The following is a 26,872-nucleotide window of genomic DNA, read 5'->3' as shown; positions in this document are numbered from 1 at the left end:
CGTGAAGTCGTTCTTTAGATTTTTTTTAACAGATTTTAACAGCAAAAAATGTCATAGAATATAACTGCAAATAGGCTCCTACAATAGACTGTGTTCCTCAATTCAGTTAGAAATCCAGTTGACTAGTGAACACTGCCACTATTGAATAATTCAGATATTGTAGAAGAGTCTAGCTTTAACATCTAGAAATACCTTAGGGAAGTTGCATTATATAGCAATGGGTAGATTGTCTAAAAACCAAAGGTTTTACTGGCTGATGTTAGAATGACAGCTTTAATGTTTGTATTTCTAAGTGTATAAATCTTATATTTTTAATTAACAATAGTGAAAAAAAATATTTTCTAGAAGTAATACAAAATGGTGCATCATTGGAGTATTTGTTTCTATTACTGTACTCCCTTCACATGTCTCCCAAGAAAAATAGCTTACATTTTTATTAGTACATGTGATTTTTCAAAAGGGGAACAGAGCAGAAGTGTGGGGAGGGGGTTAGCAAGCTGGTTTGAAATTCAGATTTATTGTGATTAACCACATACAGCCATGTTTGTAATCAAGAGCTTGTTCTATTTTAGGAGGAAATAATGTGTATCTTTTAATTAAGAAAATGTACTCAGTAATGAAATTGTCTTAAGTATATTCAGTCATGAAAATAGGAATCTTGAGTATGCAATCAGTTCTTTTTTGATGCTGATGGAAGTGAAGTAGATCATAGCAGATTTATTTTGGATCTTGAAAAGGATTGTGATCGGGGGGGATAATGTCTTTAGCTTCACACCAAGAAAATGTTAACCTTTAAATGTATTTCCAGCTGATTTGGTATGACCTGTCCCTTCCTCCAATTGCAGTAATTCAGGTACCACAGACTGTTGCTGAGAGTAAATACCTAAGGGCACAAAGGTCCTAAGGAGAAGGCTAGAATTATCCTGTTTCTTTTTAAGTAGCTGCAGGTTAGGATCTAAACAGATTATTGGGAACCAGGACCCAAACTGTAACATCCCTTGTATAGGAAGGATCTTCAGGCTTTTCTCACGTCCTTATTACCTTCATTGAAAACAAAGAAATATGTATGTGTGTGTCTATACTATATATTGTAACACACATACATACATATATACATATGTATATACAAACGTATGTTAAATAGCCAGTTCCTCACTTTTTTATGATGCTTTATAAATCTATGTACCTGAAATTTAATACTCTAAGTACAGTGTTTTTATACTACAAATTATTTGCCTTTTTTTCCCTCTAAATCATATTCTAAATGAGTTTGGGAGGGGCATACTGCTTAAAGAAGTCTGTTTTAATTAAAACATAATGATTACTAGATGTGTAATGATTTTCTTTTCTCACTGAGGATTTCTGATAATTCTGATTTGGTTACAGTGGAACATATCCATGAAATTCACATAGAAATATTAGTAGGAAAGTTGAGTACACACACCATTGGTTAGCATAATGGTAGGAGATTGGTTATTTCCCTGACAGGGAGTAGGGAATGTTTCACATGGTTTAGCTTCATCTGCAGTCAGTTCTATTTTTGGTAATGTAGAGACTTGGAATCTGAGAGTTGTCCAAGAAATAAGGGCAATAGCTCTTTACAGGATTCTAAAATTCCTCAGGTATGAGATAGTTGGAGAAACTTTCTAAGTAATGTGTTCAAGCCTAGAAATGAGACGAAACCTAAGATGCTGTGAACATTTGTACATATTTTCACTATTTTAATGTTGACTAGCCTTAGCTAAGAACATAAAAACTAAGACCATAAACTGGTTATGATGTCATTAATTTTCTCAATAGATCATGAATTATGTTGTACAGTTGCTAAGTCATGTCTGACTCTTTGTGACCCATGGACTGGAGTGCCCCAGTCTTCCCTGTCCTTCACTATTTCCTAGAGTTCGTACATTATTACTTAATCATAACTTTATAATATGACTTTAAATTTGATGAAAAGTTTTATTTTCTTTTGAATATTTGACCCTCTACAACCATGAATGAAATTCCCCAAAGCAAATTTATATTAGATTAATGCCTTTAGATAAGCAGGAAGTCCAACTTTTGATTTAAGCTGTGAAGTGCTTTGGGGCCTATTGACCACTTTGATGCTGAATACAGTTATAAAGACTTCAGGGAATTCATCCTTCCATAGCCTGTTCTTGATAACTCCTTTTATAATTCCTAGTGTCTGATTTTCCATAGTTGACCGTCAGTCTCTTTGAGACCTTTTGTTTTTCTTAAGGATTACATGTCTCAGAAGACCTAGATGACAAAATTCCAAATGCCACTTCTACCACTACCCTCACCCGAAACTAATATATAGATCAGTTAAGCTATATATTAATATAATCTGTATATATACATAAACACACACAGAGGTAAGCTATATATAAATGTGTATATAGGTGAGGTAAATCTGCCAGGTTTTGAGCTAACTGGAGCTCATGGACAGGTTAAGTCTGCATTTATATAAGAGAAGACAACAGTTTGTACATACAGTATACGTTAAGTAAAGACAGTAAAATGCAGGGATGTTAATGAAGTTACTTTATATAAAAGACTAATACAAACCTTACATTTACTGACTTATTTCTTGAAATAAAAACGATTAAGACTTTTCAAGTTTGGTTCTCCCCTTTTTATTATAGGGGAACTAAGACTGTAGCCCCACCCTGTAGACACACTTCTTTATATTAAAGCCTTAGTATAATTTTTTTTAATTTTGTAAAATCTCTACAATAGAATGTGTTTAATGATGTAAAATGTTTTCCTTTGATCTTTAAATTTCATACCTTTGGAGAGACTACATTTCTGACAACCTTTAATATATATTTTGACTTGAAATTTTTCAATAACAGATTTTTCCCAGACCTAAAAAAAATCGATGAATATGAATTAAGATTTTGATTTTGATAGTCATTTTTGGTTTACTGCTAATTCTAGAGTAGAAATACTCATAGTATACTCAGATTTGGGAGCTAAGTTATTTAAAAACAAGTTGTAGATTTTATCAAACTGATACTCTTATGAAAAATAAATTGCAGTGTTTTTTCTCCATGAGGAATCGGTAAACTGCTAGTAACATAGGTTGAAATACTTTCTGCTTTACACTGTTAAAGGTTTAACATATGTACTGTTCTTTGAAGATACTAATAATAGTTCGTATCGGAATCCCTCTTACTCTAGATGTGGAGACAATAAACACTTAGCTGTTATAAAATGTACCAGAAAGATTGAAAGCATCATTAGTCTGTCATTGATCATTTCTTCACTTAAGCAAGTTTGAACATGAGTCTTGTATTCTGTCTATCTAAGCTCTGTAAACTTAAGCGGACCAGTTCAGTATTGTTTCATTTTTTCACTCTTATGTGTCTTCCAGTTATTTTTCCATGCAGGGCTTTGCATAAAAAGTGATGTTGACCTGAATTACTAGTTGGACATTATATGCTGTGTCACTTTCTATAATAAGTAGAAAAGTAAGGATTCAATTCAAGTTGTCTTCATTGGGAAAAATATTTTGGATGCTATTTAACCATAAAGTGTTACATATTCCTATCCCAATTAGATGAAACAAATATATTTATTCATGAGTTTTAACATAATTGAGAATAACTTTTGTATTTCCAGTTAATTTCACAGTTTTTATATGGTTCAGATGGCACATAAAAGAGTGCTTTGTAAATATTAAAATACCATGCACATGTTGTGTGATGATATTGAGGTAGCTCTTAAGACAAAGTAGTTCTAATTTCCAGATGCCCACATAGCTTTCCATGTCATAAATGTTTGTTTATGTGGGCTTATTTTTAGTTCTGACATTTTACAATTTGTCCTTTGTTTACATGCAGCGAGGAGTTATGGGCGAAGACGAGGTAATTCATTTCTGTTTGCTATGGTATAACTGTTTCTAATTGGGTTTTACTGATCAATGTTGTAATTATTCCAGATTTATTATGCAATGTCTGGAAACTCACTGAAAAATTGTGTTTTGATTTGCACACTTACTTGTCCAAGTTTTGAACCCTAAATAGCTTAACCTTTAAGGTACATTTTCATACTAATATGGTTATTTAATAAATTTTTCCATTATAAATGTCTAGATTTTAACTTTTTAAAGTCATTTGTGTATCTTTTAAGATAAACCTTCTGTTTATAGTGTTTTAAGAGATGTGTTTTATAGATACTACTGAAGGTGACATGAAATATGAATTTTCTGCTCTCTCAATCTGTAACTGATTGTCTTATCTATGGTATATAATTTATAGCTCTAGTTTATTAGTTTTATGTTTGATCCAGTTGAACATGGCAAATACCAAACAGATTACTATTAACACTGATATATAGAAATCATGTTGCTCATATTTCTCTGGGTCTTAAAATAATCCTTTCTTTCTCTGTCTTAACACCACACACACGTGCACTTTCTCTCTCTTGTCTCTCTCTCACACATACACATACTTTCTCTCTCGCACAAGAGTCTTCCCCTTTGGGTTCTTGTTTTCTTAAGGAAAAGACTATGCAGCGCTGCTCTGTTCAGCTTCCTAGGAAAGCAGCTAACATTTTCTGTGGCTTAAACTTTGTTTTTCTTTTTCACGTGCAGAAATTGATAGGAAGAAAAGTAGATGTGATGATGGGATGAGAAGAAGCAAAAGTAACTTTACAATAGATTATCTTCTAGTGATGAATAGCCATACTACTTACGTGGTTATTATAAGTGCCAGTAACCGTAGTACTCATTGAAAAGGATTTTCCTTAGCTTGTAAACTCTTCCTTGAGCCATGGAGGATAGATAGTAATAACAGTGCCTTTTGATCAATTTTATGTATGTGTGCCAGCGCTTCAAATTCTTTTTATCTAGTCATGAGTGTGTTACTTTGAAGACAAACCTGCAAAACTGTCACCATTGACGACAGAAACTAGTACTTTATACATGTCAGTAGTATTTCCAGTTTTGTATTTCAACATTGTCTGAATTTAACTTCATTTTCAGAATCTAGTTTCTTGAAATGCTTCACTGACTGTCTTGGTTCTTTATTTTTCTAACTAAAAAATTAAGAGGATTTGGAGACTAATGACTTAGAAAACTGAAGCTGAATAACTTTCTAGAGATTGGTACTAGCAGCTGAGAAGAGGAGAAAAATTGAGAATTTTAGTACCTATTTTCAGTTCTATGGACTACCTTATTTCACTGTGGTATTTTAATATGGAAATTTTGTTGTCTTGAAAAAAGCCCATTTACCAATCTGTGTTTTTAGGTATTTTTGAAACTGTAGAGCAATTTAGGATTCTTGTCTTTTTATACACGTTTCATCTTTTAATCTTAGTGTGATTTATACACCTGATTTGGTATACTCCAGTATAAATGTCATAATCTAGGAAGTTCTTCAAAACAAGGTATAGGAAAATCATGCTGTTTATCTTCTTTTATCTTAATTTAATAATTGTAGACTGTGACTATATTAAGAAAAAACAAAAATTTGTGCTTTACTCAAATATCTCTGTCCTCTGGGAGCCACAAAGACTTCTACTTCAGAGCTACCTCCCAGCATTGAAAGAAAGAAGACTCTCACTTGGTTTAAAGGCTTTTGGTAGAAGCCTTCTGTAGCACAGAGCTGACAGTTGTTATACTTACTTGGCTTAGTTTAGCAGGAGCTGGAGTGAGGCGGGTAGGGCATGGTGGTGGATAACTTTTCCTCTCACGTTGTATAGCATTAAGTAATTTTTCTAGTTGTTCCTCCTAGGAGTCTGCTTTTAAAATTTTAGATTTGATAGTCAGATGAAAATATCCTGTGATAAAGCAGAATGGAAAAGAATATGAAAAAGAAAAATATATATATGTGTATATATACACACACACACATATATGTATAACTGAGTCACTTTGCTGTACAACAGAAAATTAACACATTGTAAATCAACTATACTTCAGTAAATTTTTTTTAAAGTATACCCATTAGAAATAACTATTGAGAGGTCTTATTTGAGTTTGAAAGTACTTTTAACACAGTAAGTAATAAAATATATTAAAAAAAACAAGCACATACTAAAGGAGTGACTCAACAAGTAGCCTGGCTTTCTTCCTATTTTCTATTCACTGTTTCCTCTTCCTACTGCTAGATGTTATAGCAGTATCACACTGATAACCTTTTAACTATCAAAGATTGCTTTTATGGGTTTCATATTTTAGATTTGGTCCATCAAAGGAAGTCCATTTATTTAGTCATTTTTCTTTTCTAAAAAAAAACTCTCATGTGCATCAGATCTGTTGATGTGGAATGTGTGACAGTTGAGCTGATACAATTTTGGCCAAAAAATAAGACATTGCTGTTTACCAGTGTGTGGTGGATGGACAGTATTATTTTCACAAGCATTTTGACTTTATAGTCTAGTTTAAGAAGAACTATTTTTTTCTTCTTTTATCACTTTTGACTCACCTTTAAGCTCAGGCACAGAGTAGCTGTTTTCATTTAAAAGATTTCCCACTTGAGTGTAGTAAAAACTAAATTACTACCAAAATGAATGTGTATATTTTAATATCTTTAGTAATGTCAATATAAGAACTTTAAATCAAACTGACTGTGGATACTAATATATGAAATATACCTTAGGAATAATCAAAATTTAAATATGCTAAAAGTGATTAAGAAAAGCAAAGATTTCTTCCCCTGCTTTTCGTTTGTATCCTGCCCCTCAGTTCAGTTCAGTTGTTCAGTCGTGTCTGACTCTTTGCGACCCCATGGACTGCAGCACTCCAGGCCTCCCTGTCCATCACCAACTCCTGGAGTTCACTCAAACTCACGTCCATCGAGTCGGTGATGCCATCCAGCCATCTCATCCTTGATCGTCCCCTTCTCCTCCTGCCCCCAATCCCTCCCAGCATCAGGGTCTTTTCCAATGAGTCAACTCTTCGCATGAGTTGGCCAAAGTACTGGAGTTTCAGCTTAAGCATCATTCCTTCCAAAGAACACCCAGGGCTGATCTCCTTTAACTAAGATGGACTGGTTGGATCTCCTTGTAGTCCAAGGGACTCTCAAGAGTCTTCTCCAACACCACAGTTCCAAAGCATCAATTCTTCGGCGTTCGGCTTTCTTCACAGTCCAACTCTCACATCCATACATGACCACTGGAAAAACCATAGCCTTGACTAGACAGACCTTTGTTGGCAAAGTACTCCTATGTATTTCTGTACCCTGGGAGCCATAAAAAGTTCTACTACAGTGCTGCCTGAGGGCCAGGATTAGAAAGGAGAAAGACTCTTATGTCTATCTTATATTTTCCATGTTTATTTCATTCAGAGAGTGAACATACTGGTCTGAGCTTGGAGTAGGTTTGGAGGTTGTGAAAGAAGTGTGAAGTGTAACTTAAGCACTATCTCTCAATCTGAAATATTTCTGTTACTTCAGCCTATCCTTTTAATACAATAATAGGTACAGGATTAAAATGCTGCTCTACTCCAGTGGAGTAAAAATATATAGAATTATGTTAAATAACAGAAATAAAGAATCTATTTTAGTTAGTGAAACTAAAAACCACAAAGCAGTCTCTTCTAGCAGGCAAGCCCAAAGCTTTACTCAGTAGATTTTAGTATATTACATATGAAATGGGAAGATGGGAGAAATACTTGTAAAGGGAATAAAATTACAGAGCTTTAATTAGAGTGGTTGGATTTGTTCATACTGGTATATAGCCATTCATATTCTTGTGCCATAATGAATAAGTATTAATAATACATTATACTTAAAATACTGCTTAAAAATTGATCCAGGATTTTCTGTGATTAGATTTAATTTGAACTCATTTGACTCTTTAACAGTCTTGTAAAATAGCCAGAGTAAGTATATACTCCCTAACATCACCACTACCAAATCCTCTCATGACGACATAAAGGCTGACAATTTTCATCTTTGATAACTACTTTTTTCACCTTTTTATTGAATTATAATTTGCATGCAGTAGTATTGTAGAAGGAAATGGCAACCCACTCCAATATTCTTGCCTGGGAAATCCCCTGGACAGAAGGAGTCTGGCGGGCTGCATTCCATGGGGTCACAAGAGTTGGACATGACTTAGCATCTAAGCAGCAGCAGCATACAATATTACACTAGTTTTAGATGCACAGCATGGTAATTCAGTATTTTATGGAAAATGATCACCATGGTAAGTCTAGTAACCATCTGTTACCATACAAAATTATTACAGTATTATTAGCTATATTCCCTATGCTGTCCATTATTGATACATCTCTATGTATAAACTGGAAATTTAAACCTCCTTATTCCTTTTACCTATTTCTATTTCATTTATTCCACCTTCCTCCCCTCTGGCAACCTCCAGTTTATTCTTTGTATCTGAGTATGTTTCTGTTTTGTTTTGTGTATTCATGTTGTTTTTCAGATTACACATATAAGTAAAATCATACAGTATCTTTCTTTGATTTATTTCATTTAATGTAATTAATACCTTCTAGGTCATCTGTGTTAGTGCACATTGTAAGATTTCATCTTTTTAATGGCTGAGTAATATTCCAACAACATTGCATGAGTTGCCTTTTCTTCACATCCGTGCCAACACTTGTTATTTCTTGCCCTTTTGTTATAGCCATTCTGACAGGAGTGAGTTGGCATCTCTTTGTGGTTTGCCTAATAATTAATGATGTTGAGTATCTTTTTGTGTATCTTTTGGCTATCTGGATGTCATCTCTGGAAAAAAGGCCAATTCAGGTCCTCTGCTTATTTTAAAATTTTGTTGTTGTTGGTACTGTGTTGTGTAAGTTCTTTATATGTTTTGGTATCAACCCCTTAGTATCATCTGTAGATGTCATCTCCCATTCAGTTGATTGCTTTTTCATTTTGTTGATTTCCTTCACTGTGCAAAGCTTTTCATCATTTGATGTAGTCCCATTTATTTATTTTTGCTTTTGGTGTCTTTGCCTGAGGAGACATATTCAAAGAAATATATTGCCTAAACCAGAGTCAGAGAGTTACTGTCTATGTTTTCTTGTAGGAGTTTTAGGTCTTATATTTAAGTCTTTAATCAATTTTGACTATTTTTTTGCATATGGTGTGAGAAAGTAATCCAGTTTCATTCTTTTTGTGTAGCTATTCCATTTTCCCAGCACTGTTTTTTGAAGAGACTGTCTTTTCCCATTGTGTGTTGTTGCCTTCTTTGCCATGCAGATTAATTGATCATGAGCATGTCGGTTTATTTCTGAGCTTTGTTTTCTGTTCCACTGATCTGTGTGTCCTTTCTGTGTCAGTACCATACTGTTTTTATTACTCTAGCTTGGTTGTATAGTTTAAAATCAAGAAGCCTGATACCTCAAGCTTTGTTCTTCTTTCTCAAGACTGCTTTGGCTATTCAAAGTTTTGTTTTTTGATTTTTGGGGGGTTCTATGCAAATTTTAGAATCATTTGTTCTAATCATGTGGAAAATGCCTTTAGTATCTTAATAGGGAGTGCATTGAATCTGTAGATTGCTTTGAATAGTATGGAAATTTTAACTATCACTTCTAATCCATGACAACAGTCTATTTTTCCACTTATTTCTGTCATCTTAAATTTCTTTAGCACCTTACAGTTTTTAGAGTATAGGTCTTTCACCTCCTTAGTTAAGTTTGTTCATTTGTATTTTATTCTTTTTTATGTGATTATAAATGGGATTAGTTTCTTATTTTCTCTTTCTGATAGTTTATTAGTGTGAACTCAATTTTAACCCAAATATATTATGTCTAGCAATTAGTTTACAAAGACATATAGGGTACTAAGTTTTAACTGATGTTTTAAAAATTAAATATCTTATTCCCTGTGAGAAAGGACAAACCTATTATTGGGGCAAAACATTTTTAAGTAATAAATATAGCTCCTGTCTTAGTTCTTTGGAGAAACATTCCGGATAGTGATTCTATCTAATTCCACAGGTGGTGCTTGAGAGAGATCAGTTCCAGACCTATTTCTGTTGTTTTGAAAGTTTTTTTTAATCCTTGCATATGAAATAAAATTCATGCCATCACACTGGTGGGTTATTTAACCCAGTGGAGTGGCTGCTAGGATCTTGAGGCATGGGAGGAATATTCTTTGTTAATAATAATACTTTGTTTTGCATTTGCTTTAATTTTTAAACCAACAATCAATAAATAAAAGTACAGGATATACATTAAAATCAAAGAACCATGCTTACCTTTAAACTGTAAATTGACTAATTTTTTGCACAAATACTTTGTTTTCCTCTCCTGCCTGTCCCTGCTGTGTTTCTGTGTTGGGAAATGTCTTTATTCTGGGCATCCAGAATAAGGCTACAGTCTGAAAAGCAAAGTATAATGATTAATTTTGGGCATATTAGCATAGCCACCAGTGTCAAAGTTAGTAATTGCCCATTACTTCTCTAACTGCATCCATCTGTGCTACACATACACCTGCACATGTAAGAGGACCAGATATTGAGGAGTAACTGTCAGTCATACAAGCATATATGTAAGTTTGTCTTTAGTTCTGTCTTCAGTTTAAGGATGCTCATAGTAGAGTTTTTATTATTGCTTGTATAGAACAGCAGTTTTTATATGGATATAGAGAAGTTACATGCATTCTCTAATGATTTTTTAAAAAATACTTTAAAGTGAGTAATTTGAATCATGATTGTATGGGTATGTGTTAGTCGCTCAGTCATGTCCGACTCTTTGCAACTCCATGGACTCTGCCAGACTTCTCTGTCCATGAAATTCTCCAGGCAAGAATACTGGAATGGGAAGCCATCTCCTCCTCCAGGGGATCTTCCCAACTCAGGAATCAAACCCAGGTCTCCTGCTTTGTAGGCAGATTCTTTACCATCTGAGCCACCTGGGAAGCCCCAAAGGATCATGAAATCATGATGCACATCATAAATGAGGCTCACATTTGTGGTGGCTGCAGTTTTTCTCACTACAAAATCTTTGCTGATTTCCTGGTTTTGGAGAAGGTGTACTTTTGAGTCCTGTTTACAGGAATATGCATTCTGTTATGTTGCTTTCATCTTGAAAGGAGATCTTGGTGACCTGTTGAATAGGCCTGGCAACATAGAGGCCATCTCACACTCTTTCACTGGCAGTGATTGGCCAACGTTGTGTAGTCCTATTTTTCTCTTTCATCTCTTATTGCTTCTATCTATAATATTTATTGTAACTACCATAGTTACTTTTTAAAATTTTATTGTACATTTTAGGTATCTTAGTGTAAGCTAATTTGCTTGCATTTGTGTTTGTAAGTAGAGCTTTTCCTAACTTATTTTATAACCCTGATACTAAAACCTGACAAGAATATTATAAGAAAACTGTATACCAGTATCCCTCATGAAATAAAGGTAAAAATTCTAAAGAAAATATTGATAGACTGAATCCAGAAATTTATAGAAATGGAAAATGTATCATGATTAAGTGGGATTTATCCCAGAAATGTAAGATTGACATTTGAAAATCAGTTACTATAATTCACCACATAAACAGAAGGAATTAGAAATACCATGCATATGTGCATGCCGTAGAAATACCACAGATATAGAAAGCATATCTGATAACATTCAGCAGCTATTCATGATTTAAAAAACCTCTGAGGAAACTAGGAATAGATGGGAATTTCCTCAGTCTGTTAAAAACCATACATTTTGTGTTGATTTATGTCTGCTTTTTCATACTTAGTATTGGTAATTTTAGTTTTCTTTTTTTATTCTTTCTTAGAAAGTATTTTTGAAGTACATGGAAGGCATAATTATTTAGTGGTTCTTCTTTTATAGTCATGTTAATTTGGGTTACAGGGAAGGATAATTGGAAAGATGAAAAACAGTATTTTTGTTGATGATACATGTTTAGTTAACTCCTCTTTTAAATGAGTATTTAACTCTAGAGCTTTTATGGCTTCTAGAAGGAAAGTGGTCGTGATTTCCCAGCAATAAAGATTATCATGAGTATGGCCAGTATATGACATATTCCCAGCCTTTTCATTGTATCTTCTGTTCACCTGAACTTTGGTTAATAGATTTGAGACATAGATTACACTTAGATCTTTGATAGTTACTATATTAACTGCGGTATTTTAGACAGTATCTATAGTTAGAATACTATAGTTAGTAATGCAGAATAGGGCTTCCCTTGTGGCTCAGCTGGTAAAAAAAAATCTGCCTGCAATGCCGGAGACTTGGGTTCGATCCTTGGGTTGGGAATATTCCCCTGGAGAAGGGAAAGGCTGCCCACTCCAGTATTCTGGTCTGGAGAATACAGAAAAATTCATTAGTATATAATGAGTATACTTAAAATATTATAGTTAAGAGAAAAATTTTAAGTCATTTTGGGTCACCTCTCTGATATTGCCTTATATAGTGATTTTCTTTATCACTGCATTCAGTATTTCTGTTTTAAGTATTGGCATGTCTGAAATAAGTATAAAATTTGGATTTATCGTTTTAATCAAAAACTAAATATTGAGGTTGTTTCTCTACCTCATCTTATTCTTCTTAAAATACAGAATTATTCATTTAAAGTCCAACCATAGAAAGTTGAACTAGTTATTCATAACTAATATTACTTGTGATGGTTCTTGATGAGGTTCTCTTTAAGGAAAATAGTTTCATTTTGAAGAGCTTTCTTTCTATTGATCACAAGGAATATTGACATTTGTTTTTCATGGTCTTTATTCCTGATAGCAAAGGTATTGGGAAAGTTAAATATTAATAGACTTACTCAGTGAACATGGATATATTTCAAAACACCTTGTTAAATTGAATTTGAATATGCAGAATAATTTGTTTCCTATACCAAATATGATCTTTCCCCCTATTTTTGATCTTATAAAATTAAAATTCTTATTTCTAACATCTAGCTAGCTATAGCTCACAGACATGTCACCCCCTCCTCAGCCCAACAACCCCAGTTCTATGCAGGCCATCACATTTCAGACTGTCTTTGTTATATCATTTGCATCATTATGTACCATACTTTTCAAGATGATAGCACATTAATGACACTTTATATTGAATATTTATAGTTTATATTAAGACATACTACAGATTATATGCATTTTCTCCTCATTTAAAAAATCCTTTACTCCATCTTGAAGGAAAAAAAAAAAAACCTTGCCTACATCCTTATTTTCTTTTTCTTTCTGTAATAAACTTCTTCAATGTCTGTACTTCACAAAACTCTACCAGCAGCTTTACTAATGCTACTGCCTTCAAAGATCATGCATGTCTTCAACTTGTCATTTTTCTCAAATCATTATCTTAACATCTCACATTGTTCCTTCATTGCTTTTTTTATTCTTTGATTTCTCCCTTGTAAGTTTCCTGAGGTGCTCTCCTTATCATTTCTCACTGGGGTTCTTATCAGTGATGTTATAAAGAACATTAAGCTCTCACCAGTTTACTGGTGAGTTGACCCCAGATTACTTGCTCAGAAATGTGACTCTTCTTTCTCCACATTTCTGAACATCTCAGATGTGAAGCTTGTGAACTTTCACATGTCTAGGATGCAGTTCCCTTTCCTGTCGCAGTTTCAGGTCTTTACTCTCCTTATATTTATTTAGTTAATGATTTTTACCACTCATATTCTAAAACCTTCTGATTCCTCCTTTCCATTCTTTTTTTCTGTTTCATTTCCCATCTACTTTTCACTGCTTCAGGTACCTCCAACTGTCCATCCTTCCTGAATTTTTTGAAGGACTTCTGATTGGCTCATTTCTCACCACATTAACCATATTTGCCAAAAATACAGGAAAAGTTATTATCGTGCTTGAGCACCTGTTTTTTGTTTGTTCCTTTTTGTTTTGTCGCTGACTAAATAAAATATGTCCTTTAGCCTGACATTCAAGGTTAAGTGTTCTGTCTAGCCCAGGGTGCTTTTCTAGCTTTTATTTTCCTTTTTTCCAACAAGTTTCAGCCAACATGACTCTTATTTCTTAAATAAATTCATTTTTTCCTTCTCTCTCTTATGTTTCTCCTTCCACTTGAAATATTTATTCAAAACCATTTTCTTACAAATATTCTACTAGCCTACGTTTTCTTAACTCTATTTTCCCCTGTTACCACAACTGCTATCCAGTTTCACTTGGGGATATAAGAAATTGCCTGTTTATTAGCCAGGTTACTCCCTTCCTCCAGCACACTTCCTCTGAAGCACTTTAGAGACTGTTTTACCAGGTCATCTTACTTACTTATTTATTGTGATCCCCACAGAATCTAGCATCAGGATTGCTACAGAGGATTATATAGTCTGTTCCTGTACAAGGGTGTGTCCTGAAGGGTGGGCTCAGGTGGGGATCGAAGTCCTGGAGGGGAGCCTCTTCTGTTTTGCATTTGTGCAGAATCTCTGTCCACCCTGTCATGTAACTGACACACATGCAATACATCAGGATCTTATATGCAAGTATAACTTGGTACTTTCATCCTTCTTTACTGTGGTCTGCAAGTGTTTTGTTGTTGTTGTTTTCTTATCAGTTTAGTCTGTGTCGTTTCTGTCTGCCACCAATTTCTAAAAGGTTTCTTCCATTACATATCCAGTTTAACCATCCCCATACAGCAGATTCTTGCTGTTTTCCATAAAAAATCGAAATGATCTAGTGTTTGTTCATGACATAATTGTTATCATATGGCCATGTTTGTTTCTAACTCATCCCTCAAACAACGTCTCTCCTGAATTCAGGTAATTGAACATTTAAGCTATCCGAATGTTCCTTAGTTTTTGATCCCTATGTCACTTTCACTTTTTATTTTTTCACTTTCATTTTCAAGCCTTTAATTGTTGCTCTTTTTATTCCTGACTTTTATCACTTTCTTAGATCTGAGATTCAGGTTATATTTGTTCTTATATTTTAGGTCGTTCTTCCCTCTTTCCAATAGATGATGGCTTGCTGGATGATGGGCATAATGATCAAGTTGGTGTTTTAAATTCACCCACATGTTACTCAGCTCATCAGAATGGAGAGCGAATAGAACGTTTCTCTCGAAAAGTTTTTGTTGGTGGTCTTCCTCCAGACATTGATGAAGGTAAAATGATGACTTGTGATACTAAAGAAAAAAACCTGAAATACAGTGTGAATGGGGGTCTTAAGTTTGTTTCTTTACTTTGTATATTTTACATATCGTTACTGTGAGCATTTTTTTATAAATCAGATTTTCATTTAGTTCATATCTGTTATTTTTAAAATATAAAACATATTTAATTACATTAAACTTTTTATTTTATATATTTATTTAAAACTTTAAAAAACTTTTTGTATGACCATAACACATATGACCAAACTTTTTGTATATATGTAACTTAACCTTTAAAACTTTTCATAGTTTTATGAAAACTTAAAAACTTTTCATATGACTGTAATGCATGCACACGCATGCACACAAACCCACACACACACACACACACAATGAATTAAAGGTAACCAACCATGCAGCTTTAATGTATAAGAATCAAAAATTAAACTTAAGTGTAAATGTACTTTTAGAAACAGATAAGAGACTATACAACCTAAACAAGGAATGGAAACAGTACATAAACAGGAAATTCAGATTTTATAAAGAATAATAAGCATATGTAAAAATTATCCTGTGTAATAACTAAAGAAAGATAATTCAAGATAAATGTAAAATACTGAAACTAATACTTGTGAGACTGTGGGAAATATGCCACTCTCATTTACAGTGTAATAATAGAGAAAATAGTACTACATTTTGGGAATTTTTTTCAGTTATAATTCAAATATCCACAGACTTATTCTGTATACTGATCTGTACCAAAAAGTTTCCATGTGATAAATAAGTATGAACGTGTCATTGAATTTGACCTCTACATCTTTCAGTGAAACTACCAGGCATGTATAGACCCTAGTATATTTTAGAAATATTAAGGCTTTATGTGTCTTGTTCAGCAGACCTTTTTTTTCCTACAATATGTTACTTTATCAAGATCTTTATGGATCTTTAATTTGATATAATGTCGGCATGTTTTTCAAGTCAGTGTTATTTATGATTGCTATACTGTCAATCCCTTAGTGTCCATATGGTATTATATAATATTTTAGAAGTCATGCTGAACTGATTATTCTAACCAATATGCTGCTTAAAAACTACTTTGACTAACTAGATTAAGTTTTATGTATCATTTTAATGATGATATTAGACATTTTTTCTAGCATTTATATTTTTGGGCTTATATTTATATTATCTTGGGCTATATGGTACTTTAAAATATTAAATCTTAACATGTTTCTAGTATTTATATTCTAGTTTATCTTAGGCTATTTGGCACTTTAAAATATTAAATCTTTTAAAATAACAAAATACAGATTTTTTAGAATGAATCATTAAAATTAATTCCTAATGCATGTTACTGTACTTTCTTAAGATGAAATAACTGCTAGCTTCAGAAGATTTGGGCCTTTGGTCGTGGATTGGCCTCATAAAGCAGAAAGCAAGTCCTATTTTCCACCAAAAGGTAAGAGGGTTTTTTTATTACTATTTGCTAAGGAATAAGTTATATGAGAGCTGAAGAAACAATTGGTCTTCCCTAGTGGCTGAAAAGGTAAAGAATCTGCCTGCAATGCAGGAGACCTAGGTTCAATCCCTGGGTCGGGAAAACCCCCTGGAGAAGGGAATGGCTACCTTCTCCAGTGTTCTTGCCTAGAGAATTCCATGGACAGAGGAGCCTGGCAAGCCACAGTCCTTTCCCTTTCACAAAGAAATAATATCAATTACTCTGTGTTTTCTTTTAGAATTGAATATGAGTACATCTTTGTATAAAAACTAATAGAGTAATTTGTAGAGGTCGGTAACAATGTATCGAGTGAGGCAGAATGTTTCTGAAAACTGTTGCACTTCAAGCCAGTCAAGAATCATCAGAGACTTGCTATGCCTTCTCTGTAATGATTTGATAATGATTTCAAAGGCTTGTATCAACAAATATTTGAGTCGTTTTTCTGCCTAAGGTATCCTTCTCAGTAGCTTGGGCATAGACATATAAAAAAGTGTCTCCGCTCAGTAAAATTAAGAAATGTATCAGTTCAGTCACTCAGTCGTGCCAGGCCTCCCTGTCCATCACCAGCTCCCGGAGTTTACCCAAACTCATGTCCATTGAGTCAGTGATACCATCCAACCACCTCATCCTCTGTCATCCCCTTCTTCTCCTGCCCTCAATCTTTCTCAGCATCAGGGTCTTTTCAAATGAGTCAGCTCTTCGCATCAGGCGGCCAAAGTACTGGAGTTTCAGCTTCAACATCAGTCCTTCCAATAAACACCCAGGACTGATCTCCTTTAGGATGGACTGGTTGGATCTCCTTGCAGTCCAAGGGACTCTCAAGAGTCTTCTCCAACACCACAGTTCAAAAGCAGCAATTCTTCTGCACTAAGCTTTGTTTATAATCCAACTGTCACATCCATACATGACCACTGGAAAAACCATAGCCTTGATTAGACAGACCTTTGTTGGCAAAGTGATGTCTCTGCTTTTTAATATGTTGTCTAGGTTGGTCATAACTTTCCTTCCAAGGAGTAAGCATCTTTTAATTTAATGGCTGCATTCACCATCTGCAGTGACTTTGGAGCCCCAAAAAATAAAGTCAGCCACTGTTTCCCCATCTGTTTGCTATGAAGTGATGGAACCAGATACCATGATCTTCATTTTCTGAATGTTGAGCTTTAAGCCAACTTTTTCACCTTCCTCTTTAACTTCCATCAAGAGGCTCTTTAGTTTTCTTCACTTTCTGCCATAAGGGTAGTGTCATCTGCATATCTGAGGTTATTAAGAAATGCATGAAGTGAGAATAAAATACAAACCCATGAATATTTCAAGTTGTCCTTAAGTGTTCCAGAGATGACAAGAGAGTAATATATACTCTGTTGGTGAATTTAGATAGAGAAGAAAACGAATGGTCAGGAAAAACTCAGTTACATAAAGAGATAAGATGTGCAGAGTTACGTATTGCTAGGATACTGCAGTGACTGATCCAGAGAAGAGACATCACAAATGGAGCTAATATTCGTTTGAGCAAAGTGATGCCACCATCAGTGGGCAGAGGAAGAATCACCTGCCTGGAGTGAGCAGGGGGAGAGAATTTAGCCTGAATCCAGCCAGTCGTGGCAGATCCTCATAGGTGAATGAAAGAAAGGGGTAGATTGAAAGACTTTACTTTGAATATCATTCAAATGTAATTTTAGAAATAAAAAAGTACACCATTATTCTCATGGCTGAGTGGATTTTTCAAGCCTGGGGAAAAGACTCCAGTAGATCTATTGAATAAGCTGATTTCGACTCTGGGAAAGGAAACATGTCAGAGTTATTGGCATCCAAAAACCAGCTCAGGGTTTCTGGTGATAAATTGTTCAGGCCATCTCCACCTTTATCATTGAGAATTATAGAACTCCTATGAGTGGTGTCGTTTTTTAGAGAATGGAATAATGCAGTGATTTATATATATGTGATTTATATATATACACACACACACATATATATGTATACACACACATACATTAAACTCCAGGAGTTGGTGATGGACAGGGAGGCCTCGCATGCTGCAGTCCGTGGGGTTGCAAAGAATCGGACACAACCGAGTGACTGAACTGAACTGAACCTTTAAATCTCATGGAATCCTTCGAGCCTGGATCTCAGGCAGCTTTTAGAATCTACTTATACCTATGGACCTCTCTCCATGTACTCTAAATTTTCACATGATTTTGGACTTTGCTGGATCTGGAGGTCTTGCATCCTTGGTTTAGAGAGAAAGCTAGCTTCATGTTGATGTAGATGTTCATTTCCTAGCTTGGTTTTAATCTGTTGTTCAGTGTTATGATCTTGTCTTTTATAGTTTATTTTACCAAATGTTCAATAAAAATGCCTGTTAGTTCTGGACGTTTCTGCCTAAATTACCATCATCCTTTGTCTGGACCATGTCAGACATATGACTTAGTCTGTCCACATCTCTGGATATCCCGTGTTTCTCCCACAACACAGCATGAGTTAAATCTATTAATGTCAGAACCTATTAATTTTGAATTTTTCCAATAATCTGTCAGACTGTGTCTTTACCCATCTTTGTATCCTCAGTAATTCATGGGTTGAAATTTGCCTAATAAGTGATATAAACAACTAGAAATACTATAGGATGGTTTATCCTTTGGCCTGAAGTAGGTAGAGGAAAGCTTCACTGTGAAAATTTGAACTAAATCTGAAGGAGATTGTGCAATTTAGATAGATTAAAAAAGCTGTTCAGAAGAGTTACAGGCAGGGATTGAAGTACAAGTTTAGAAAGGTACTGGAATTAGTTTCTATCAAGACAGGTACACATTTTCTGCATGGACTTCTTGTTCAGATAAGGGGTGGATTTAAGCCTAGTCAGATAGGTTGATTTCTGATTTCATGAAACAGAAGAGCTGCTGTCATTGTTACTATTGCATTGTTATTGTTATTGTAATTTTGTGGTAGTTATTTTCTCAAACTGAAAACAAGAAAAACAACAAAAAAATCAGTAGTGGCAAATCATAGTATTTTGGTACAGTTATAGTTGATTGTACCCATTGCCAAAGACCAGTGTTCCTAAACCTTGCACGTTCGTGCATTTTTGTCATTGCTGGAGTTCATCATTCCGTGGTTTGGAAAACACTGGTGTAGAAACATCCAGTTGATGAAGTTGCCTTGTAATTGAGGTAGTGACTTGAGCCCTTGAATGCTGAACCGCACTTATACACACCTGTCCTTTGCAGTGAATAAGGTTCACCTTGAGTAAACATTGTTGTTCGCCAAGTCATTTGGGACTGTTTGCAACTCCATGGGTTGAATGTAAACATTAGCGTGCACTGATAAATTCTAAAGAACATGTTAGGTGGTATTTTTGGTGAGACTATTTTAATATTTAGTGGCTTGCCTTAGCTAGATTAAAATTTATCTGCCATATTGCTTAATTTTTGTGATACAAATATTTATTTCCTAATAATCACAAAAATAATTTAGCAATTTAAAATAATATAAAAACTAGCATCATAAAACATAACATTAAAAATTTAATTTAAAATGCTCTTTTAGTAAATTGATCTTATACCCCTTCATTATTACAAAACAGTTATAGCTCTCAGAACCGTAGCTTGTATCAAAATTAATGCCTTCACATATAGAAAGCCAGTCTTTATTTTCTCATTTTTTCCAGATGTTTCCAACAATGATAAAAGTCTAAGATATGTTTCTGATCTTGCATAATCATACACATGGAAGTTTCTATTTGTGTAGAAATAGAAATGGTTTGATTGCTTATTTGTGCAATCAAATATAGTAATTTTATTAAAATGAAGTACTTCTTTTGTGTGTCATATCAGATCTTTGTGGCACTGAAAGTGATTATTGGCAATAAGCTGTGTTTTTTTTAACTTCTAGTAAAACATGAACTCACTCTTCCCATTGTTTAATGGAACAAACATGGATGGCCTGTATGATGGCGTTTTCATACTGGGACTAGATTTCATTGCTTTAAATTTGTTTGCATAGAAATCTTGTCAAGGGAAAGGGGTGTTTTTAGGTCACTTATAGTTATCTGCTACTGGGAATAATCACATAATAGTAAACTTGTAAATTTTGATGCCTTCTTTTTATAATGAAGTCTGTTCTGCCTGATGGATACATAATATCTGATTAAAGATTGACAACTGGTTGTCACAAGGAAAGGAGGAAGGGCATATTTCCAAAAAAGCATAGGAATCTAAGCGAGAACTTGACTCCAAAGTACAAACCCAGTCTCCATACTGTTTGGAAAAAGTGTTCTGCTGCTCAGCCACTTTGAGACTTGATTTAAAAGTCTGACCCATCCTGAAGGAATCTGTTTCATTCCAGCCTCCCTAAGAGAGTTTTCTTAGTATCATTTAGAAGTGGTCAGGTTGACTATGGAATTTTCCCCTACTTACAGGAATTCCAGGGCCTTTCCACATGTGCTCCTCCCACCTGCCCAAGAGTATGCTCTAGAACTTGTCTTTCCCTGAGGGCACCTGAAGAAAATTGTAGCTTCTGCTGGACTCAACTGGTTAATCCAGCCAAATTGTTTAAGGAGACAGTATCAACCTTAGAGCAGATCTAGGTTTGAAATTAATCAACCAACTACTTGCTTATGTGACTGGCTTTGGGCAAGTAATTCAACCACTTGACACCTCAGGGTTTGTTTTGTTTTTCTTTTTCTGTTTTTCTGTAAATTGGGAATAATGTTTCGTGGACTTACTCTGAGAATCAAATATTTATGTGAAGCTCTTAGTACAATATCAGATACTAAATGCTCTATATATAGTTAATTTACCGAGTGTTTGTGTTTGTGTGTATTCTACAGGTTGTTGTGTTCTCCAATAGAAATGTAATGATTGTAGTCCTATTTGATAGTTCATTTTTTATCTACTTCAAAGGTGTGTGTTTTCTAAACAGTACTGAAGTTTGGGATGAAATCACTGGCCTTGACTTACTGCCTCATTTTCATGGCTGTTACAGGCTATGCATTCCTTCTCTTTCAAGAAGAGAGCTCAGTTCAGGCACTGATTGATGCTTGTATTGAAGAGGATGGAAAACTCTATCTGTGTGTTTCCAGCCCAACCATCAAGGACAAACCTGTAAGTAAATGCTACTCAAACTTGAAGCTACAAATGAAAGTTTTCCAAAAACTGTTTTGAAATGATTATTAGTGAAAAAACTACTGCATTAAGGGTTCGGTTTTTAAAACTTCATATAACTTACAGTATCTAGATTACAATATTAACAATTTGTTTCCCAAACCATCTGTCCAAAATTCTGAATTATGAAAGCACCACAATTGGCAGAAAGCTCATCAGCTATTAAAGCAGCGAGACCTAAGGCCGTAGTATCATCTTCTTCACAGGTTCAGATCCGTCCTTGGAATTTGAGTGATAGTGACTTTGTGATGGATGGTTCTCAGCCTTTGGATCCTCGAAAAACAATTTTTGTTGGAGGTGTTCCTAGGCCATTGCGGGCTGGTAAGTAGAATGTTAACAAATTTTGTTTCTTTACAAAAATCATTTAACATGAATTGATTCAGTAAACATTGGGCACCTATTGTGTATATATCACCACTGGATCAGCTAAGGGCAGATTCTCCTCCAACAGCTGCTTGCTGGAGAATCAAGACAAATTCTAAAAACTGCTCTTGAGACCATTAAGGAACTGGAGAATAGGACAACCATCTATCACTATGTATAGCTAACTCCAGACAGACTCTATAAGAAGAATCCAGTCAGGCACTTAAGTCTGCTTAAGTGTAACTGTCCAAGATGTGAGAATTTGGGGTCTGTTTATTTGATGCAGGTTGATTCTGATATCTGAAAGACACTTTAGATAGCTGAATGACAGACTTATGTTCATCAGTCATCAGAATCCAGAGATCTACCAGAAGATGTCATATGGTACGTAATTATAGACATAAATGCCCACAGTACAAGCAGGTTTTATGATACTGTGCACCCTTGTGAAGTGTGTTAGCTCCTTGCATCACTGAGAACACCCTCTTCCAGTATGGGAGGTGCGTGTTAAAGGACTGTTCACACGTGTAAATACTTACAGGTACACCTACTACAAAGACGCACTATAGGAAACAGAAGGGCATAAAGCAAGGAAACGTGATGTAGCCTAATATTTTCAAAATACCTGTATTTGAGCTGACATATGAAGATTGAACAGAAGGAGTTTGTGTGGAGTGTGTTTCAGATAAAGGGGTCAAGCATATTCAAAGACATTCGGTGGAGGGAGGCCAAGTGCATCAGAGGGACTGAGGGGAGTCCAGAGTCACCACCTAAGGTATAAGGAATGAGGGAAGAGACACAGAAGACACTGAAAAAGTAAATAGCAGTCAGATCATAAAAGTCTAACAGCTAATTTGATATTTATCCTCAGAGCAGTGGGAAACCAATGAAGGGTTTTTAAGTAAAAGAGAGAGACATCATATTTGCATTTTTGAAAGACTAGTTTAGCTGATGACTTGTGGAGGGGAGAGTTGAGTTGAGAGTAGATATAGGTGGACCAATTCTGAAGCCTGTTATTACAGTCCAGGAGACAGTTAGCAGTGGCTTGGATTAGTGGTGGTGGTGGTAGAAGAGCCAAGTGAACAAGTGTTACAGGTATTTATGAAGTAAATGCAAAGGCTCAATCTCAATTTTCAGTCTTAAGCTACTAGGTAGACAGTGGTACCATTACTAAGAAGATCAAGAACACTGGAGTAGGTGGAAGAAGATTGTGGTTTTGAAGACTAGTTTGTGCCTCCATTCAGAGTTCCCAAGCAGAAATTTCAGTTAAGCCATTGCCATCTGCAATATCTTCAAGAGAATCACCCTTGGTGCTGTCTTGAAAATAAACTTGGGGGTGGGAAGAGCACGGATGAGAAACGAAGTGATAAAGCTATTGCCATGATCTGATGAAAAATAACAGTACCTTGAAACAGAATGTTAGTCATGGAGGCAGAGCAGTTGGATTCTAGATATGTCTGGAAATCAAGTTCATGGGATTGCATGCACTGAGGGAAACAGAAAAAATAGGAAGGATGAAGCCAAGCCTCTTGAGTTGGCAACTTCATCTTTTCCGTCACTTACTGAGTCAGTGAAAACACACTGGGGCACGCATAGACAAGTAGCGAAAGGTCAGGAGCACCGTGTAGGACGCAGTGCCTGCTACAGGGCCTGTTAGATATCATATGACTGGTCCAGTGGGCAGCTGAGCAGTCCACTTCTGTGGTGAGAACAGATGGTCCCTAGTGTGCAAGACAGAGGACTGGATCTAGAAGAGAGCATTATCCTATTGACTTTCACTTAAAAAAAAAAATAAGACTGTTGATTCATTCACTGTGTTCTCTCCCATTTGATGTGCACTTCTTTTCTTTTCCAGTGGAGCTTGCTATGATCATGGACCGGCTGTATGGTGGCGTGTGTTATGCAGGGATTGATACAGATCCAGAGCTGAAATATCCAAAAGGTGCTGGTCGAGTTGCTTTCTCCAATCAGCAGAGCTACATTGCTGCCATCAGTGCCCGGTTCGTTCAGCTTCAGCACGGTGATATTGATAAACGTGTAAGTTGCATATTGGAAAATCATTCAAGTCCTGTAAGCTGCTGATCCAAAGCTTACTGGGTTTCCCTGGTGGCTTAGATGGTAAAGAATTTGCCTGCAATGCAGGAGACCTGTGTTCGATCCCTGGGTCAGGAAGATCCCCTGGAGAAGGGAATGGCAACCCACTCTAGTATTCTTACCTGGAGAATTCCATGAACAGAAGAGCCTGGTGGGCCACAGTCCATGGGGTCACAAAGAGCTGGACGTGACTGAACAACTAACTTTCACTTTTTTTTTCAGGTTTATCCTAACCCTAACCATGAAATATTAGGTTGACCAAAAAGTTCCTTTGGGTTTTTCATAAGATCGTACTGAAAATGCACTTTTTGACCAATACAAATGTAAATAAAAATGTTATTTCATTACTTTCCTATCAAATGTTCTACAGTTCTTTTTATCAGTCAGCTAAGTTGTTTCCAGTTTGTTGTTATTGTATTTGTTCAAAATAATGCTGAAGAAAATACCCTTATATGTTTATTTTCTATACACATGCAAGTATTTCAGTAGAATACACTCAAAATAGAAATCATCAGGTCATTATTTTTTTACCTTGGGCAAACCAAGCCATTTAAACACTCAGTTTTCTCTCCTCTCAGGAAGTGCAGAGATCTTAGACTGCCTGGCACTATTCAGTCAGACAGAAGCAGTAACATGTCATTCATAAAGTTCTCACAAGCCAGAAAGTAAGACTGTTGCAGCTAATAGTGGCCAGTGCTAATTTACAGAGTATTTTACCAGGTACCAAGCACTGTTTTACATGCTTTTACTTGCGTCATCTAATCCTCACAACTCTAGGAAGCAGGGTCTGGTGCCTTTCTCATCTCACAGGTATGGAAACTGAGGTCAAGAGCTTTAGCATCAAGAGCTGACTTAAGTCTGAGACCTTCTCCTGAGTCACACTGTCACAGTGGGACTTTGACTTCTGTCTTACTAGTTCTCAGAAGTCTAGACATGCCTTTCATAGAATCATCCATAGCTCTGGTTTAGTGGTACCAGTTATTTATGAGCAGGGCACAGCTCTCACCTGCAGTAGAGCAGCATTGCCAGGACCAGGGGCTGTTACAGTTGTGCCATCTCACCGGTGGGGCTGGGAAGAGAGAACAAAGGTGTAAGTGCATTTGTCTTCCATGCCCTGCTCATTTTAACTCACGGTTACCCCCACCTCTGAGAAGATCAACACACAGGTGTGTTAAAGATGTCAACTTCAAGAAAGGTGAGGGTGGAATGTTTTGTGAATCAATTAGGATTTTACAGTTTTTATAAATTATTTTTTGTATTTGGGGAATAAAGTGATGTAAATAGTATTCAATTAATAGTTTTCAGAAGAAACATATCAAAATACAATAAAATTACCAAACTAAGTGCTCATTGAGTCACATGGTCAATTATGAACCTAAGACCTATAAAAAGATTACTGCAAGAACAAAATGATGTACTTTGAACCTACAGGGTGGTGAAACTGGGCTTCCCTCATAGCTCAATTGGTAAAAACTCTTCCTGCAATGCAGGAGACCTAGGTTTGATTCCTGGGTCAGGAAGATCCTCTGGAGAAGGAAATGGCAACCCACTCCAGTATTCTTGTCTGGAGAATCCCATGGACAAAGGAGCCTGGCAGGCTACAGTCCATGGGATTGCAAGAGTCTGTCATGACTTAGTGATTAAACCACCATGGCGGAACTATCACGCTAAGAATATGCCTCTTCCTTTCAGCATTGAGTGCTGCTCCATTTCTCTAGAACACTGCATGAACCTCTTAAATCAGTGCTAAAGTGGGGTCTGAAGCAGACTTGACAGGACTTGTCTTCCCTCTTTTTCTAGGTGGAGGTGAAGCCATATGTGCTGGATGACCAGATGTGTGATGAGTGCCAGGGCGCACGCTGTGGTGGGAAATTTGCTCCCTTTTTTTGTGCCAATGTCACTTGCCTGCAGTATTACTGTGAGTTTTGTTGGGCAAATATCCACTCCCGTGCAGGACGTGAGTTCCATAAGCCATTGGTAAAGGAAGGTGCTGATCGCCCACGTCAGATCCACTTCCGCTGGAACTAAGAACAGCTGACCGGCCTCTGTTCAACAAGGAAAGAAAGGGTGCATGTGGCTTACTGTGTCTGAAGATACTGACATGCAGAAGAAATAAGTGCATTCTTCTGCTTTCACCCCAGCTATCAATACATGCATCTTTATCAGCAGCCAAAACACTACAAGCCTCTTGTTTTTCACCAAAACCCTACATCTCAGGCTTACTAATTTTTGTGATATTTTCATGTTAAAATAAAATGTTCTTTTGTATTTTCTCCAAGTTATTTTTATATGTAAAGTTAAAATTAGATATGAGAATGTTTTGCGTAGGGGCAAACAGTCTGCTGCTATATAGTGGGTGAAGCGTGCACTTATTTCTAAACGTGGGTTTTTAACTTTAAGATCTGCCCCAGTAATTTACCAAAGGTAGCAAAATAATAGTGAAGATGGAATATGTCTGCTACAAAGGCTTATTTTTATTGTTGCTATTTTCAGTGTATACATAAACTAAAAAATTAGGGTTGTTTTTTTGCTCTCCATTTTGACTTGCAAGAAATAATACCTCAAGATAATCTGATTTATTAGCTATTTTTAAACATTTTTAATCACAAGCTGTATTAGCTTTGCTGCTATATAGGTGTTATGTGTAAATGCCACCTATTAATACGGGATTGAAAACGTTAGAGACACACTGCATTGCAGATAAAATGCAGGCAGCACAATATGGCCTAAACTGCCATAGTTTTAGAATGTGAAAAAAAAAATGCATGTT

The 26,872-nt window shown here is 35.6% G+C and overlaps 1 protein-coding gene across 9 annotated transcripts in view; it reads left to right on the top strand.

The window, feature by feature from the left end:
* The window catches only part of CPEB2 (cytoplasmic polyadenylation element binding protein 2), a 68,877-nt gene that overhangs the window by 38,987 nt on the left and 3,018 nt on the right, over nt 1-26,872 (top strand). For 4 of the 9 annotated variants that reach the window (XM_086407477.1, XM_086407475.1, XM_086407473.1 and 1 more), the window contains 6 exons: nt 14,833-15,003; nt 16,361-16,450; nt 21,467-21,585; nt 21,852-21,966; nt 23,864-24,045; nt 25,903-26,872. The exon at nt 25,903-26,872 is cut by the window's right edge and continues 3,018 nt beyond it. In XM_086407477.1, the coding sequence (XP_086263603.1) occupies nt 14,833-15,003; nt 16,361-16,450; nt 21,467-21,585; nt 21,852-21,966; nt 23,864-24,045; nt 25,903-26,130 (905 nt within the window). In that variant the 3' untranslated portion in view covers nt 26,131-26,872. Of the gene's footprint in view, nt 1-3,848; nt 3,873-14,832; nt 15,004-16,360; nt 16,451-21,466; nt 21,586-21,851; nt 21,967-23,863; nt 24,046-25,902 lie in introns of all 9 variants that reach the window. The other 5 variants (XM_086407474.1, XM_086407468.1, XM_086407476.1 and 2 more) reach the window with 3 other exon arrangements.

The sequence above is a fragment of the Bos grunniens genome, chromosome 6 (assembly GCF_055505025.1).
Source record: "Bos grunniens cultivar Pamir isolate PY7600 chromosome 6, Bosgru_T2T1.0, whole genome shotgun sequence".
NCBI classification, from domain to species: domain Eukaryota; kingdom Metazoa; phylum Chordata; class Mammalia; order Artiodactyla; family Bovidae; genus Bos; species Bos grunniens.
This window is presented reverse-complemented; position numbering and strand designations above follow the sequence as displayed.